The 16,712-nt window shown below is 39.2% G+C and overlaps 1 protein-coding gene across 6 annotated transcripts in view; it reads right to left on the reverse strand.

The window, feature by feature from the left end:
- The window catches only part of CALD1 (caldesmon 1), a 167,597-nt gene that overhangs the window by 85,501 nt on the left and 65,384 nt on the right, over nucleotides 1-16,712 (reverse strand). For 5 of the 6 annotated variants that reach the window (XR_005216950.1, XM_037836109.1, XM_037836114.1 and 2 more), the window contains exon 3: nucleotides 3,914-4,025. Coding sequence is in view for 5 of the 6 variants with exons in the window: in XM_037836109.1 (XP_037692037.1) it covers nucleotides 3,914-3,984 (71 nt within the window). In the remaining variant the exon portion in view is untranslated. Of the gene's footprint in view, nucleotides 1-3,913; nucleotides 4,026-4,717; nucleotides 4,945-16,712 lie in introns of those variants that run through there. The other variant, XM_037836110.1, reaches the window with a different exon arrangement.

A 16,712-nucleotide genomic window follows, 5' to 3' on the forward strand; every position in this document is an offset into this window, starting at 1 on the left:
GAATCTGGCTTGTTTTAATTTGTGGTTACATCTGGTGAGAGTGCAAGTTTTAAATTACTCATTATTGCAAGGTAGAACTGCACCTGCTAATCAAACTCAATAACAATTCATTTAAATAGCAGTATTTTCTTTTTGAAAGTCTTTGCGGATAAGGGTAGAACAGTCAATGGACTTTCTTTTCTCTGAGGGTCTCCTGCCCCCACACTGTACATAAGATGACTTACGCTCCTTGCAATAGACAAGGAGCATAAGTCATCTTTAATAAGTATGAGAATATCAGGGTACATATTATGGTTGGGGTAGAAAAATACAATTTTTTAATCATCTCTTGGTTGTTTATGGATTTAAAAACATTAAGTACCCTCTTCACAATTCTTGAAGCAGAGCTTGGAGCAGAGCAGCCACCTAATAAAAAATTGTTCAGTGAGGGTATGAATGAATCTGCAGTCCTGGGCCATAGAGCCACTCTATTTTTCCTAAATACACTCTACACTTAGATTAAATTTTTTCTTCTAAAAGGAAATCCAAAGGAAAGTTAGATCTTTTCCAGTCTGGCCCTGGGTACACTGCACAAAGCCATAGAATTCTTTTTTTCCAAAATGGAAATCCCCTTTTTTTAAAATCTAGTTTTAAATAAAGTAATATAGGGTCATTGTAAAAAAAAAATAAAAGTAGACAATAACAAAAGGAAAAGGAAAATAAAAATTACCACTCACTTGTGTTACAAAGGAGAAAGCCAGTGTTAAGAGCTTAAAGGAAGAGGGACTTACTTGTCCAGGGTCTCATATGTCCTTTGTCTTTAGATCAAAACCATGATTTTAGAAGGCCCTTGATTTCTAGTTCTGACCCTCTGTTTCTTGTACACACCCTGAATTTTCCCATCAAACTTGGCTGACCATAAAGCCAAACCTTCACAATTCCCATAAATGATCAGATTCTACAAAATCCTGAAGGTGCTCATGGATTTATTTATCAGTTCCCAGAAAAACAGAACTTAAGGGTTCATCTTGAGACATGAAAAGGTAAAGATAAATAAAAGGAAGTACTTCTCTTAAAAAAAAAAAAAAAAAAAAGGAACTGATACAGACAGAAATGTACGTTAGACTGGGTTAAGATACAATTGTATGATGGATTTATTTCAGGTTATTAAGGGTAGCTAACTAAGCTTTAGTAAGTACATCGATTTTAAGGCTCACACTGAAGGGAGACAAATATTTCCACACAAGACAGAACACTGAAAAGAATGGACCAAGTATAGCTGTGTGCCCAATTCTTAGGCAAAGTCCTAGACCCAAAGAACCCTAATATATTCATTCTAATTATAGCATGCCTGTAACTGCAAAAAATTAGTTCTGTCATTTCCCTCACATTGGTCCCCTAACTCCCCACTCACATGGAACGCAAAGAAGCCGAACATACGGATCTAGCCCGATGCCCAATGTCTACACCTTCATTCCTGAATTCCTCTAATCCCAACCCTGTTAGGGCTGCTGCTCCCCTTGGGCTGATCTGCTTTCTGATCCTGCTGTGCTTTGGTTCCCTAGCATACCATAAGGTTCATAAAAGCAGAAACCAAATCTCTTTATTTCACACTATTATTTATCCCATGCCTAGCACAGATTCTGAAAGCTCATTGGTGCTTAATAAATATTTGAAGGATGAAGATATTTTGTAGACTTTCAAGAGAACCTGAGGCCAAATAAACACCAATGGACAAACTAAGAGGTACGATCCTCCCAGCTTGGCACTGCCTACAAGGCTGCCGCGTCCACTCAGCATCGGTGCCCCAAGGCTGGCCCTGGTTCTTCCCCATCTTCCTAATTTGTTTGTTTGTTTGTTTCCATTGATGGTTACTATTTCATCTTTAAAGCCCCTCACTTTTTCTACACTTGCTTTTTTGAGACTATCATTTACTCTCTTCCACTTCAGCTTTTGTACTACCACGTCCATGCTGAATATGTCCAAATTTACTTTGTTAACAATAATTTATCTCCTTTTCTGAACACAGGTTGAAATTTTCTATCTCTAAATGCCTGGAGGAAATCTCCATTTGCATGTGATTTCTACAACCAAATTTAACACCTTTCCCCCAAGAATGAAACCCTTTCCAGCATCTCCACTGGGCAAAAAGCAGAAACCTTCCTTCCAGTTCCTCAGACTTAAGTCTTTGGAGTTGTCTTTGAGTTTTTCCCTCTCCTGAAAGGTTTGCTAATTCTCCCTCCAGAATGACTCCCATATTTGGTTTTTCTTCTTTTCCATATTCTCACCCTTATTTCTGAATACATAATACTAACTGTTCCAGTCCTGGTATCCTCATTCTCTAGTCCACTGTAGATAACTTTCTCAAACATGCTTTCATCACACATAGCTCTCCTGATAAGTCTCTGTCTATTGCCTTTTATATGAATTAGAAACACTCAAGATGTGCAAGTCCAGTAGAAACGCCAAGAAAGTGCAAGCTCATAAGCTCATTCTCCCTCAAGCACTCAGCAAGCTTCTTGCCCTCGTCTTCTTGTTTCCTTCCACCACTGGGCTTTTGCTGGTGTCATCGTGTCACCCAGACAGACTCCTTTTACTCTTTATCACCATCATTACTTCATCCGTGACTTACCACCTCCAAAAAGCTTTTCCTGACTTGTCTCATTACAGGATGATGACTGTTTTTCCTGCTCTTGACATTAATGTTGAGTTCTAACTATATTGCCATGTTGTTTCTTACTTGTTTAGCCAATGACAATGGTTAAAATAGAAAGCTGACTGTATGCCACGTATTGGGCTAGGTCATTTACGAAGTTGATCTGAATCTTCACAACATCTACACAACCTTTGTAGATATTGTGCCTGTTTTACAAACGAGGAAACTTTGGCTTGGAGAGAGTCCCTCACGCATGGCCACACAGCTCATAAAGGCAGGACTAGGATTTAAACCCACAGATCCCAGGTTCTGTTAATTGTGCTATGTGTGTATGTGCACAGGAAATCCACAATTGACAACCTACTCTGGCCAAGTGAAAAAAGGGCAGTCATTTATCTGCTTCTTTCCCGTTCTCCATACAAACAAGGAGACCATAACACCCAAACGACTTTTTACTATAGGTGTTGGTTACCAGTTTTCTACTTCATAACTACCAAGGGAAAAGCTTGCCTCCATTTTCTCATCTGTGCTTTGGGATTACTACAAGGAAAACTTGATTTATTTTAAGATCATTGTTTAACATTTTTCTTCCTATGAATGCCTAAGCTACTTTTGACAAAGAACACCCAATTTAAGTCGCATTAAATGCCACTGACCTTTGCTCTGAAGCCTAAAATTTTAAAATTCACTTTTATGCCCGTCCCTCATATGTTACTGCCTTACTTCCCCATCCTGCCCTAAAATCACGATCATAGAGGCCTACACAGCATAGCAACTTTCAACCACACTCAGAATCTTCATGGTAATATATTCCACTGCTATAAACTTTAATATGTAGATTTCTGGATTTAGATGCTTTTCTCACAAGAATAAAATTTGTCAGAAGATCCATCTGGGACTTATTGTCTTTTAGACTGAAGATGTCTATTTCCTAAATGATGTCAATAGTCATTTTGAAATTATAAGTGCCTTTCTAGCCATTATTCACACATTGCTTTTGTCATTTAAAAAATTCCAAATTAAAAGGCACTGATTAAATGCAACTATTTGACTTCTCAAATTACTTTCTGAACTCTCCTCTTGATGTTTGTTTGCTTTTTTTTTAGGCAGAATTCAGAGTCTTGGTAGTTAGAAAAATTTTCCTTAACAACTCTTGCAGTTAATTTTATGTGCATTACAGTAGCATTCGGCCCTTCAGAGTGATGATCTTTGAGGCCTGAAGCCAACATTGTAAATAACTAATAACAGAATACAAACACTTTTCAACCTGGATCTTACCTTTCTGCTTCGAGACGCATCTCTTCCCGCTTTTGCCTCCTGAGTTCTCTGCGACGTTCAAAATCATCCATGGTGTGGTTTCAGGTTTGGGGAGACCAGATAATGTCTGGATCTAAAGGAGGGAGAAGATGGGGGGTCAATATCAGAGATGGGTCAGGGTATTACTTACCCCGTGAATTGCTTTGCAACACCCATCACTTCACTTTACTGTTAAGAAAAGGAACTTTGAAAGACTGATAAGGTAGCCCGTGATCAACTTCTGACTTCTGAGCGGAGTTCTTTATGTATTAAATTCAGTTTCATTCATGAAACTATGAGAGACAAATAAGAAAGATCCCCCGGGAATGAAGTCAAAAACAAAGAAAGACTTCAGGAGAGAGAGAGACGTTTTGGAGACCTGAAATATTAGTGGAATCACTTGAGAGCTACTGAGTGATTTTGTTCTTTGTAACTTGCTTAACCTCAGGAAAAAAGTACAAAAAAGTGAACAAAGAAAGAGGAAAAGAGAGCAAGAGCGCAAGAGTAAAAAAAAACAAACAAAAAAAACAAACAAAAAGAAAAGTGGCAAGAAAAGGAATATGTAGGAATTAAGAGAGAAGTAAAAGAGAATGAAAATAATATGAATATCTAGGCATAATTTGCATGTCTTTAAAAATATTAAATACAGCCTGTAGCAATAATACCATTAATAAACATAATGCAGCAACATTTCAAAAAACAGTTAAGTTTTGATCAAGCTGTTTTAGAGCTCAAAAACCCCAACTCTTTCTATAAATATAATCCAACCATTTCACCCCTTCCTACCTCTTCTGTGATGGTTTTAAGCCCGGAAAGATCTTCCCTTTCCAGTTCTTCAAATGAGAATCCCTCTTCTCCTGCGTTTCTGTGCCATGGAGTCAAATATTCCAGAATTCCCCTGCAGCCCCCAAACCCAAAATGACTACCAGGAAAGGGGAAGCCGGACTCTTTTTGTCCTTGCTTTGTTTACAGAGCTGTCAGTGGTTAGTTAAACTCGGCCTGGAATCTGGCATTTAAGGCCTGCTTCAAGATTGTTTCCTGTGTGGAGCGGGAGGCCTCCACTTCCTCTGGAATCCTAGACTCTGCGGCACTCAGATCCCAAAAAATATTTTCCAGCTCTTTCTGTGCACGAGATGAGCCATCAGCCCTGTGCAACAAAAATAAGGAGCTGTACAAAACCCCAAGTCATCACCTGATGGCCTCTTTCTTTCTGAAGGGGCAAAAACCAAAACCTAGATTTTGAAGCCAAGTTCAGAAACCTTCTCAAATAAATGGCCAAATTCTTTTATTTTTAAGGGTTTTTTTTCCCCTCCTTAAAAAACCCCACAAAAACAACAACAAAACCTTAGCCAACAACAACAAAACTACACAATGTTTGAATTTTTTCCCCTTTCTTGTCGCTAGGGTTTTATTTATACTGCTTAGAGTTCTTTAGAAATTCAAAATTTTGTGTTTATTTGGGGTTTCTAAATTTTAATGTGTTTTTCTATCTTAGTCTTACCAATAGTCCTTTCCAAGATTTTTCTAGTTATGATGCAATAAACCATTTTCTTTTTTATTATTTTCTCAACCATAAATAAATTTCTTTACATTTTCCAGCTTGATCTCTCCTTAATTATCAGAATGAAAAAAGTGATATGAGGGTCCAGCAAGAGTCTGTCTGAGAGCTTCCTCTGCAGAACAGGCCCGTTAGGGATACTGTGGGCACAGGACTGGCTGCTGCAGGTGCTTGTGAGGACTGTCCTGCCAGCGTGAGACCAAAACTCCCTTACTGGGATGCTGGATGCGGCGAGAGAGCAACCACTACTCTTTCCTTTCTTCAATCGAGTCTTTTGTTGCACATAAATCCCCTCCCGAATAACTATAGCAACAGCAAACAGAAATAGGAGAAAGAGGTCTGTCTGCAAGCAAACAATTTTACTCTTCTTAATTTATCGAAGGAGCTTGGAGAGCATCTTCTAAGCTTCTGGTTCTTGCTCCTACCTCCTCAAAGTTAAACAGCCATTCTGGCTGCTTGTCAGCAGCAGTGGTTATTTCCTCAGCCTGTACCTCTGGCGGAGGTGCTAATGAGCAGTCAAATAAATATCCCCAAGCAGGCAGAAGATGCTCATGGTTTGCAGAGCCTGGCGATGTCCTGGAGCACTCCAAGGGAAGCACAACTGCCTCACAGTGTGTGGTCACTTTGGCTCACCACCCCACTTGCTCTCTACCCACACAAATTCTTTCGTTCTCCTACCCCTCACCTTCTATGACTTACTTGGGCACTTTTTTGTTCCCAGTGGAGAAAAACACTTTATATACTTACTTCTGCATTTGAATCCATGTTGAATATGCATTACCTACTGATGTATCTGTCTTTTCAATATGAGTTCTCATATATTGGATTCCTGATTAAGTGATAAATTAGTGGTATAGAGTTTTCAGATCACTTAACATGTTGCCCTTCCTTTTGCTGATGATACACGAAGCCCCTGGCCCAGGTGAATGGCAGTGACAAGATGTGACAAGACCAGTACACCTCGTGTGTCTCTCATTTCCACTTTAGGGCATCCTACACTTTCATCTTTTCCCTTTCCTTCTCACTGCCTTTCCCTCTCTACTTCCTTTGGGGGTGGGAATGGGGAGTATTTATCAGTATTTCTTCTGCTCTTTCTTTTTTTATTTTTCTCATTCTCTGTCACTTTCTTTCGTCTTCTCCTTCACCTTTCTCCCTAAATTTGGACTTAAAGTATATTTATTAAATCCAGTTTATGAACCTTTTCTTTAAATTAAAAAAATTGAGCTTAATTTCTGTTGTGGGTTTTTCAACCAAGAAATGGAATTATTTTTGTTTTGTGTTCACAAAGCTCTTTTTTTCCCTCTGTGCACATATGGCCCTCACTATAGAGCTATTTCCTTGAGTACTGCTAGGGACACGGTTAGCAGCAGATAAGAAGCCATTTTAGGTGTGCACGTGTATGTGTGCTCACGCATGCATGGTGGGTAAATGTAATGAAGGTAGAAGAAGGTTGTGAGCAGGTAGCTTTCTAAACCATCACTAGGTTACTGGGGGGAGAGGCCGTGGTGAAGAAAGCTAAATCCTCTCTACTTTCAGATCTTCATAAACAGAATATAGTGAAGGTGGGGGCAGAGGTGGGGGGAGCAGTGGGATTTGGGGGCAATGCCAATCAATATTGGTCTTGGAATGCATCCACAATAAAATCCATTGTCTCAGAGACACTGAATAAGTTAATGCAGATTCCAAATGTAATTCACATTTATTGAGTATTTACCACATGCTGAGGCATTTTAAATACGTAATCTTCTTTTATCTGTAAAATAACTCTGTGAGGTAGCCATTATAATCCTCATTTTACAGAGTGTCAAAGTTTGTGCTCTTAACCGTTACAATATACTTGGACTAAACCACTATATCCCTCCAGGCACTGTTTTCCCCTTCAGGAAAAAGGGAACAGTGCCTAGAGAAGTTCTGAGAAGACTATTGTCAATGATCTCCAATTTAATTCATTGCATCATATAAACTCAGGTAAGAAGCGGTTTTAAATTATTAATCGCTCTTCATTTTCAAACCAATTTGGTTTAAACTGCAGAATTATAAGCACAGAGGTTTCAATTAAATTAAACCTGGCAAGTAATTATTGAGCTCCTAGTTTTTTATTCTTACTGCTTAGTAGGAGTCCAAAACCAGGGTGATTACACTCTGGACAACATAGTTACATACTTTTGTCTGAGATCTTAGAGCTGCTTCTCTCATATCATGCCTTCCTCATTACACACTTCTCTTCTCTTATGCACTACATCCCTGCTGCCAACACAAGTATTACTCTGCTAAGGCAAGAAACCCTAGACTTCCAACACTCATAACCGCTATAGATCCTTTCTGAGTGGTCATCAGTTTGTGCCCACTGTAAATTTCAGGGTCCAGATACTACAATAAGCCCCACAGAAACATTCATACAATATTCAATAAACATTTATTAACATATCTATGTTTCCTTGTTTCCGGGCCTAAATGTTTTGATTTCTCAGTCCATTCTTTTCAAATTTTCTGATTTATGAATTGTCAACCTTCCTTTCAAGCTGATCATTGCATGGGTCACCCTAGATAAAAATATTTTATTGCCTCTCAAATGTATCTAACTATTTTCTACCTTTGTACTTTTATTCCTGCTATCCATAGTCTACTCAGTTGTGAAGTTCTGGCTCATATTTCACCTCCTGTATCCTGCCTTTCCTGAGGACCCCAGCTTGAAAGTCGTATCTCTCACCTTGAACAACCATAGTTCATCTCGGGAGTTAATAATGTACTGCCTTACTACAGTTCATCAGTTGTGCCCTTTAGCTATTATCTAAATATTTTATTAATTGTTTACTTTTCACATGTTTTGGTCTAAAGGCCACATATGAATAGATACCATATTTTTAAAAATCTTTTCATCACTGGTACATAGTAGGCACTCAGGAATTGGTAACTGATTAGAACCACTGGGTTTTTATTCTAGATTTTGCCATTCTGAGTATCTTGGAAAATGTAGTTCAAGGTGATTCATCTTTCTATACTTTATTAACTGATCAGTGTTTACAAAGTGAATCAAAGACCTTGATTATAGACTATATATGAACCTCAGAAGTTATATAAAGCCACTTTTTCAGTAGTTACACAGTAACTCTGGCAGAGTTTTCTTCCTGACTGTAGAAATGAACTTTTGTTCTTTAAAAAAAAAAATCGAATTTATCAAACCTGCTTTTCTCTTTTCTGAACTGAATGGTCCATTTGGGACTCGAAAACCAAATAAACACATGGATTCTAACACACAGTCTGGACTTAACTGTGGCTCAACCTTCACCATCTTGTTCCAAAAATCTGTGCTACTTAAAAAAAAAAAAAAAAAAATACATGCACTCACCCAGGCGCATTTGTCAAGGCCAGCAATGCAGAAATAAGAATTGATGAGATCAACCTGAGGAGCTTTGTTTTCTCAAGTTATTTCTTTTTTCCAACCAGTGGAATCCAAAATACTAAGCTCTACTAAGAGCAAAGAAACTGGTTATGGCCTGATTTTTGCTTCCTTCATCACTCAGTCTTCCATCATGAGTTTTTCTCTAGTATTTATTTCTCCATTTGCAAAACAGAAGAACTGACAGACTTAATGTCATAAAGCCAATGTATTTGTGTCCTCTCTTCCACCTCATTAGATCTGCAGAGTCTTGGCATTTTGGATTATGAGATGATGGTGATAACGTATACTGACTTCAACATTTAGGAAGACAAGTTTACAGATCTTAGGTAGCCTCTTAAAGTTTTATCATAAGTAATGGTACCTCATTTGGAGTGCTTTATATTTTTAAAAACTCTGTGGTTATCACTACTTGATCCTCCAAAGAAGAGCAGATTCATCCCCACTTAAAGAAAGGAACTGAGACATATAGAATTTTGGCATTAGCTCATGAAACCACAGCAAAGCAGTGGAAAACCAGGACTGGCATTTAGAATAATTTCTAAATGAACCTGAAAATTTTCTTGGAAGAGTGAGGAGAGGTGAAAATTTGGAACACAATTCCTTCTCTGCCCTTCTCAAGAATTGAAATACCATTCCCTGGCAAACTCAAGGAGAACTGGACTGAAAGACACAGGTAAATACCAAATCAGAATAGGCATCTGACCCTGCTGCTCTCCTAGTACCTAGTGAAGAGTAAATAGCATAGGTATAAGCCCTAAGCCAAAGATAGAAATTCTCCCACAACCTGAGTCCATGTGGAAAAAAAATACCTAGCTTTGTTAAGAAATGTGTAAATGTACTTTCTAAATGTATACCTGGTAACAGGCTAATACAGATGTGCTGCTGGTGAGGATGGGGAACTGGCTCCCTTAGAACTATCCAACCATGGGTAGGGCTGCTGAGAAAGTATGAAGTCTCATTACGGGGAATAATCAGGTAGAGGTGAGATGGCCCTCTTTGGGGCTATAGTAAAAAAAAGTTTTTTTTTAAGAATAAGGCTGTGCTGTCCAGTACAGTAGCCACTAGTCACATGTGGGTTGATTTAAATTTAAATTACTTTGAATTAAATAAAATTAAGAATTCAGTTCCTATTCCAAGTTTTCAATAGTTACATGTGGCTAGTAGCCACCATAAAGAACAGTGCAGAGAACACTTCCATTATCACAGAAAGTTCTATTGGACAGCCCTGTGATAAGATCTTCCAACTCCTAAGATGATCATTTCACTATTGTGAAATAATGTTATGAACTTCAGGAACATGAAGAAGTGTAAGACATGGTCTCTGCTTTCACAGGCCTTACAATTTCATATAGGTGATGCAATAAATATAGATATGCAAAAGAAGCTGAGCTACTGCCTGAAGAAAGATCACACATCAAATTGAGTAACAAGTCTTCTCTAAAGCCCAAGAGTGGTTTATTTGCAGCAAAAGACCAGAGGCCATGGGTCTTTACCGCTTATAGAGATGGAGCAGAGCTCAGCATTATTTACATGATAGTAGTTTCACTTATGCATGACTCTCTAGATTTGGTGGACTATTCAGCTATGAAAATATTAGCAACTAATGTGTCTGCTCTTGGTGACTAGTTTTATCAACTAATATTTCCAGGGTAGTGATCCAGAGCCAGCTACCTTGCTAATACAAGGCAGAATGAAAATCCATTTACACTACTGGAAACAATTCAAAGGTGTGCCCTAGGGGTATTGTGTGAATACAACATTCTTGAACATGGAGGATCAGGGACTAATTATTCCCTTCTGAATTACTGAACTTCTCTTTGTCATGATTATCAAATGCATCTATTGTATTCTTGAATCATGAAGCAAGCTGAAGACTATCTTCTAGGAGTTCATAATCTAAGATGAAAAGTTTGAAGCTAAACCGAGGGACATAATGGATAAACCAAGAACACATAATTTAAACATGTAAATCAACATATAAGTTAAATAACAAATTAAAAAGAATCTGTAGTAGTTCCTTCTTCCTTTCATGTGAGTCATTCAGATAGCCATCTCACCAGTTTGCTGATTTGGGGATTATCTGGACATTTCTTCATGTAAGAAATGACTCAGGTGGATGCCAGTTTAAGACTAGCACAAGAACCTAGGATCTCTGAACCACTTACTCACTGACATAAGTGTGTATTGACCCTTATTATATTTCTGTTGGCGCACGTAGGCTATAGCTTGTATTTTAATGACTAAATATTTATCTGTCTTCCCCAGAAGATTGTAACCTCCTTGAAGGTAAGATCTCTCTATATTACTCATTTTTGTGATCTCTCAAAATTCTTGTTTTAGTTTCCTCATTGCTAAAGCAAATACCATGCAATGAATTGGTTTAAACAACAGAAATTTTTTGGCACATAGTTTTGAGTCTAGGAGAATCCAAAATTGAGGCATCAGCAAAGTGATGCTTCCAAGGCTGGCTGTTGGCTATCTTCAGTCCTTGGTTTTCTTTTTGGGCAATGCACGTGAAACCTAGCAAATAAATTTTCTGCTTCCAATGTACAATGGAAGGACAGGCATAGGGTAAAGAGTCCCATTCCAGAAGGGAGAAATTGGAAGGAAAACTGGAATCATGGGTCCCAAATAATTCTAAAACCCAGCAGAGCAAACTCCATTAGATTTCAGGGTCTGAGAGTCATCTATGGATCAATGTTTTGTCCTCTGGAATTGATGGAGCAGCAGCCCCACTCCTTCCAAGTGCTTGTGCAGAGGCCATGCTCTTCCTGAACACTGGGGTGAGGGGTCCACCCTCTCCAAGCATTGGGATGGTGACCAGTCTCTCCACAAATACTGGGACATAAGCATCCCCACCTCTAGCACTGAGGTGTTAGCCAGGCTCTCTGTGAACACCAGGGCACAGGCCTCCCAAACTCGAGCACTGGGGTAGCAGCACTCTCCCTGAACAATGGGATGCAAAGCCCACCCCCTCCAAATGCAGTGGCAAACCTGCCCTTTCCACACACATGGGTGGGCCCACTCTCTTGGCCATAGGAGATCTCTTCGCCATAGTTCTGCCCTTGAAGTCATTCTTCTTTCAATTCATCCCTTCTTTGTACCTTTTAGCCCAGGCTGGCAATAGTTCCGCTCATACAAATTTTGCAAAAACCTTGTCAGCTTTGCATGCAGTTAATAAGACTCCAAACCATCAGACAAAAAGATTTTCCACAGATCCTTCCTGGATAAATGCACCTCCAATCCTGCCTTCCATTGGAATGGTTGACTGGATCCATGTTCAGTTAAACCCTCATGTGGCGCCCCATTCTCTGGGGACTCACTTTCTGGAAGGTCAGAGAGGTCCCTGATAGAGCCGCTTCTGGCCCTAGTCTCATAGCATGCTATCTGGATAGGCTCAGAACTTTCCAAAGAATCAATTTTTGGTTTCTTTGTGAATAAGAATTCACTTCTCAGCTTATCCCTTTCTTTTCATATTTCACTATAAGCTGTAAAGAGAAACCAGGCTGCACCTTTCACACTTAGCTTGGAAATCTCTTTGGCTAAATATCCAAGTTCATCACTTTCAAGTTTTGCCTTCTATCTGAAAGCAGAACTCAATTTCACTAAGTTCTCTGCCATTTTAAAACAAGGATCGCCTTTCCTCTAGTTTCCAATAACACATTATTTCTTTCTTTCTTAGGCCTCATCAGAAGGACCTTTAGCATACATAATTCTACCACCATCTCTTCAAGACAATCTAGGCTTTTTTTCTCACAATTCTTCCAGCCTCTATCTGGTACCTAATTCCAAAGCTGTTACCACATTTTGGGTATCTGCAATAGCAGCATTCTGTTTTCCAGGACCAAAACTGTTTTCAATTCCTCATTGCTAAAGCAAATACTATGCAATGGGTTGGCTTAAACATCGAGAATTGAATTTTGAGGCTAGAGGAAGTCCAAAATTCAAGGCATCATCAAGGCAATACTTTCTCCCAGAAAACTGTGGCATTCTGAGGCTGGCTCCTGACAATCTTTGGTTCTTGGCTTTTCTGTCGCATAACAATGCACATAGTGGCTCTCCTGGGCCTCTCTGTTCTCTTCCAGGTTCCAATTATTTCAGCTTCTGGCTGCTTCCTCTGGCCTCCTCTCTCTCTCTTGACCTTCCCTATAAGGTCTTCAATAATAGGATTAAGACCCGTCCTGACTTGGCTGGGCCACTTACCTGAAATAACCTTATCAAAAGGTCCTATTCACAGAATGGACGGAGCCTAAGAACATGTTTTTTAGGGTATAAAGCTCCAAACCACCACAGTTCTCAACTGAATATTTTTCTTATAGTGAGCACTAGGGTCACGCGTGTTGACGCGGAATGAATTCCAGGGCATGATTTACTCATTGGACTTAATTGGTAAATAGAAGAACTTGGTTCAAACATTCTCAAAAGCCCACTTCTCGAGTTGCACTCTCGGTAATCTTAGGAGGTGGCCAGTTCACTATGGAACTCTAGTTTATATTTTGATTTGTATCTGTGGCTGGGTGGCTGTTTTCTTCTGCGAAAAGAACTTTGTCTCAGAAAGAAATTCTATTGTCAGGAAGAGGCTTATTAGACATTTGTAACTGAGGGATATGTTTTTTCTGGGACATTTAAAGAGAAAGAAGTAGAAAACAGACATGATGAATAAGAGGAGAATTAGGGTTGAGCTGAAGCACTCCAAATTTCCATGGCCTTTGGAGATTCCTTGCCACTCCTCCATCATAATTAGAAAACACTGACTTTCAGAATGGATTTAAATGCTTCCATCAGTTAAAAAAAGTGTTGCCTGATTTCGCTCTCTAACCATGCTCAGTAATTAGAAACATAAGGCACAGTTCTGGATGCTTGCTTGGGAACCTACCCTTCCTAGGTTTGGTGTCACTGCCCATTGGCTACAGGACCTTTGTCTTCTCTCACCATCTCTCTTAGATGCCCCACCCAAGTCACAGGAAAAGTGTCAGGTTGCCATAGGCATTCCTGGAAAAACTGGAGAACTCAGGCACCACTTCAGACTCTAAAATACAAGGAAGTAACACATTTTGCCTGCCCCTTTCCTTCCTGAACCTCTGTATATCCGTGTTGCTTTTGGATGACAGTAGTTCAAGTTTGGTGAGCTGAGTGTTCAACAAAAGAACCAAAGGAGGACCTTAGCTTGAAACGACATCCTTGTTTGTCTCTGAGGATAAGAAAGTGTTCTGACAACTGACTCTATTGTTTCTCATACTTTTCCTGGAAAATCTGTGCATTGCAAAATGTAGCATTAGAAAACAATCTAAGAAGCAACAGCAGCTTTTCACTTTCAACAAAATTCAAAAAGCAAACGGAAAAATACTTGTAATCAAGGACTTCAACCCAACAGTTATCTTGCCTGTCAAATTAAAACATGTGGCAACCACCTGCTAAGCATCTTGAAAAATCATACCTTCTTGTTTTTCTAACTGACCTAAAATATCTTTAGAGCACATTTGCATTTCCCAGTTTTTCACACTTAAAACAGTGCTGTCCACACTATCTTTAAAGATGACTAAGCAATTTTGTATTAAGTAACCAAAGTGAGTCCTGCCAATTTTAGAATAATTAGGTTTCTACAGCCTAATATAAACAGTTCCAAGAACTACATGTGGCCTACCAAAAGTATATATTACAAGTAGTCAACGCTGTGGCCAGCTGGCAGATGGAACAACCTATTAAAGTAGAATTCTTCAGAATTTAGAGTATTATTTTTCTTTTCTTCCCTTATTTTTTCTGCATCCAACTTTGTTTCTTTGGGAATGTTTTCAAGCATACAAGAGCATGAGACTATTGTGGAATTGTACCCCTTGTAAACGAATGAGCATTTCTCTTGTGAGATCCTTTGGAACTTACAAATCACTCCCATCGCATTTCAACCCTGTGTACACAGGCAGTCAAAACAAAAGGGAGCAAATGAATCTGCTTTGTCCCCACTCAAGTTCATATTCTGCTTGACCATCAGAAAGGTCTAAAGTGAATGTTCCTTTTAAGTCATATGCCAAACAGGTAACCAAAGCATCTTCTTTCTGACCACAGATGGTTATACTGTCTTTAACAGGTTGTTTGTTAGCCAAAATTTAGTGCTAATAGGGCTAAAGTCATAGATTTAACCTCACCAGGAATGAGTTTACTATTTGAGGAAAAAGTCCTAAACTATGGCTATGTGTTATTATATTAGTCTGGCCAGCTTATGGCAGATATGGGCTGACAACCTTAAGTTGAAAAAATAGAGATGGTCAGACAAACCCATCCCACCAGGACCTTCATAGCCTGTATGGCCAAACAAATGTGAGTGCATCATCACACAAAAGCCCCGTGCATATTCAACTGCATTGTATTATTTTATTTAAATTCAGATAAAAACAAGAGTGGTTGAGGCTATACAAATCATCATCACCATGAAAAATTCAATAAAAACATTCTACAAATATTTATGAAGTGTCATTCATGTCCCAGGGACCTTGCTCAGTGTGGCGTGGAAGTTGTGAACACAACTACCCTGTGCTCGTGGTGTTCATAGTCTGATGGTGGAGACACGCAACAAGCAAATAAAATCCAAATTGGGATAGAGGCTAGGAAAGAAAAAAAGCAGGCTGCTCTAAATTATAGGATGACCTAATGGTTTTCCTTAGGTCAGAGTAAGACATAGGCAGTAACCGATTTTTCAAGCAGGAACAATTTTAATATGCATACAAACATGCATTCATGAAGAGAACATAAATTTATAAGACCAGAGATTGTATTTGTTCAACAAATCAACAAATATATATTGACACTTGTCCTGTGCCATTTGCACAGCATCTGCTTTCTTCTAGATACTGATGCATAAAACTCCTCTTGTTCTATTTCTATCTCCTAAACAAAAGGGTGAGGAGAAGAATAGATCGTCACTTGAAGGATGGTGGACTCTTCTTACCCACTTCTTTCCCACCTCGGATCCTGTGTGACTAATATAAAAATAACGATTTCTCAGATGGTGTCTGCTAGAATGTATACAGACATAGGGAATCCACTTACAACATTAACTTGACGTGACTAAGGTAGAGGGCGTGGATAAGTCCATCTTTCTAGACACGGTCCAGCTTGGTGACACCATGAGCCTTTAAAACTAAACACATATTTCTCACCCACCATCAAGCAGACATTTACTGGTTTAAATGAAGCTGGTCCATTTTGCTTTCCAGACTTTGGTGCATGATTCCAAGAAACAAACAGTCCATAATAAAATTTATCCTGGTGGCAGAACATCTCACAACCAGCTTTTCCACTTTGAATACCACAAACAGACCTTTAATTTGTTGACCTACAGCCCCTGGACATTCATGAAAACAAGATGTTCTTTTGCTGCTTTTTAAGTTAAACAGATTTAAGTCAGAGTCTCAGCCGAATTTCAAAAACAGATGTCATATAGCAAAAAAAGCAGAAGTGACCCCAGCAATGAGAGGTTATTACATTTGAACTTGAATATTCTTTCTTAGCAAGAGGAGCCATCAAAAATGCCTTCAACTGGAAGCAGGAGCAACCCAATCCAGTGACTCCTTGTGGGCCTGGGAAGCTGTGTTTGTACCCATGCTCCTTGGTTTTGGGATAAGCATGGCTGGTGAGGGCTGGTGACTGGGAGATTTAGGAGCACTGGTTTTGAAGGGGTTAGTGACGAAGGATGAATTTCCCCCCATGCCCCCACACCACCATCCCATTTCTCTACAGACAAGGCCCTCCATGAAATGGCTTCCCTCACAGCCAAACTAAACTCCGTAGTCCTGCAATCAACCTGCTCTCATTTCCACCTCTGG

This window comes from Choloepus didactylus, chromosome 5, assembly GCF_015220235.1.
Source record: "Choloepus didactylus isolate mChoDid1 chromosome 5, mChoDid1.pri, whole genome shotgun sequence".
Taxonomy (NCBI): domain Eukaryota; kingdom Metazoa; phylum Chordata; class Mammalia; order Pilosa; family Megalonychidae; genus Choloepus; species Choloepus didactylus.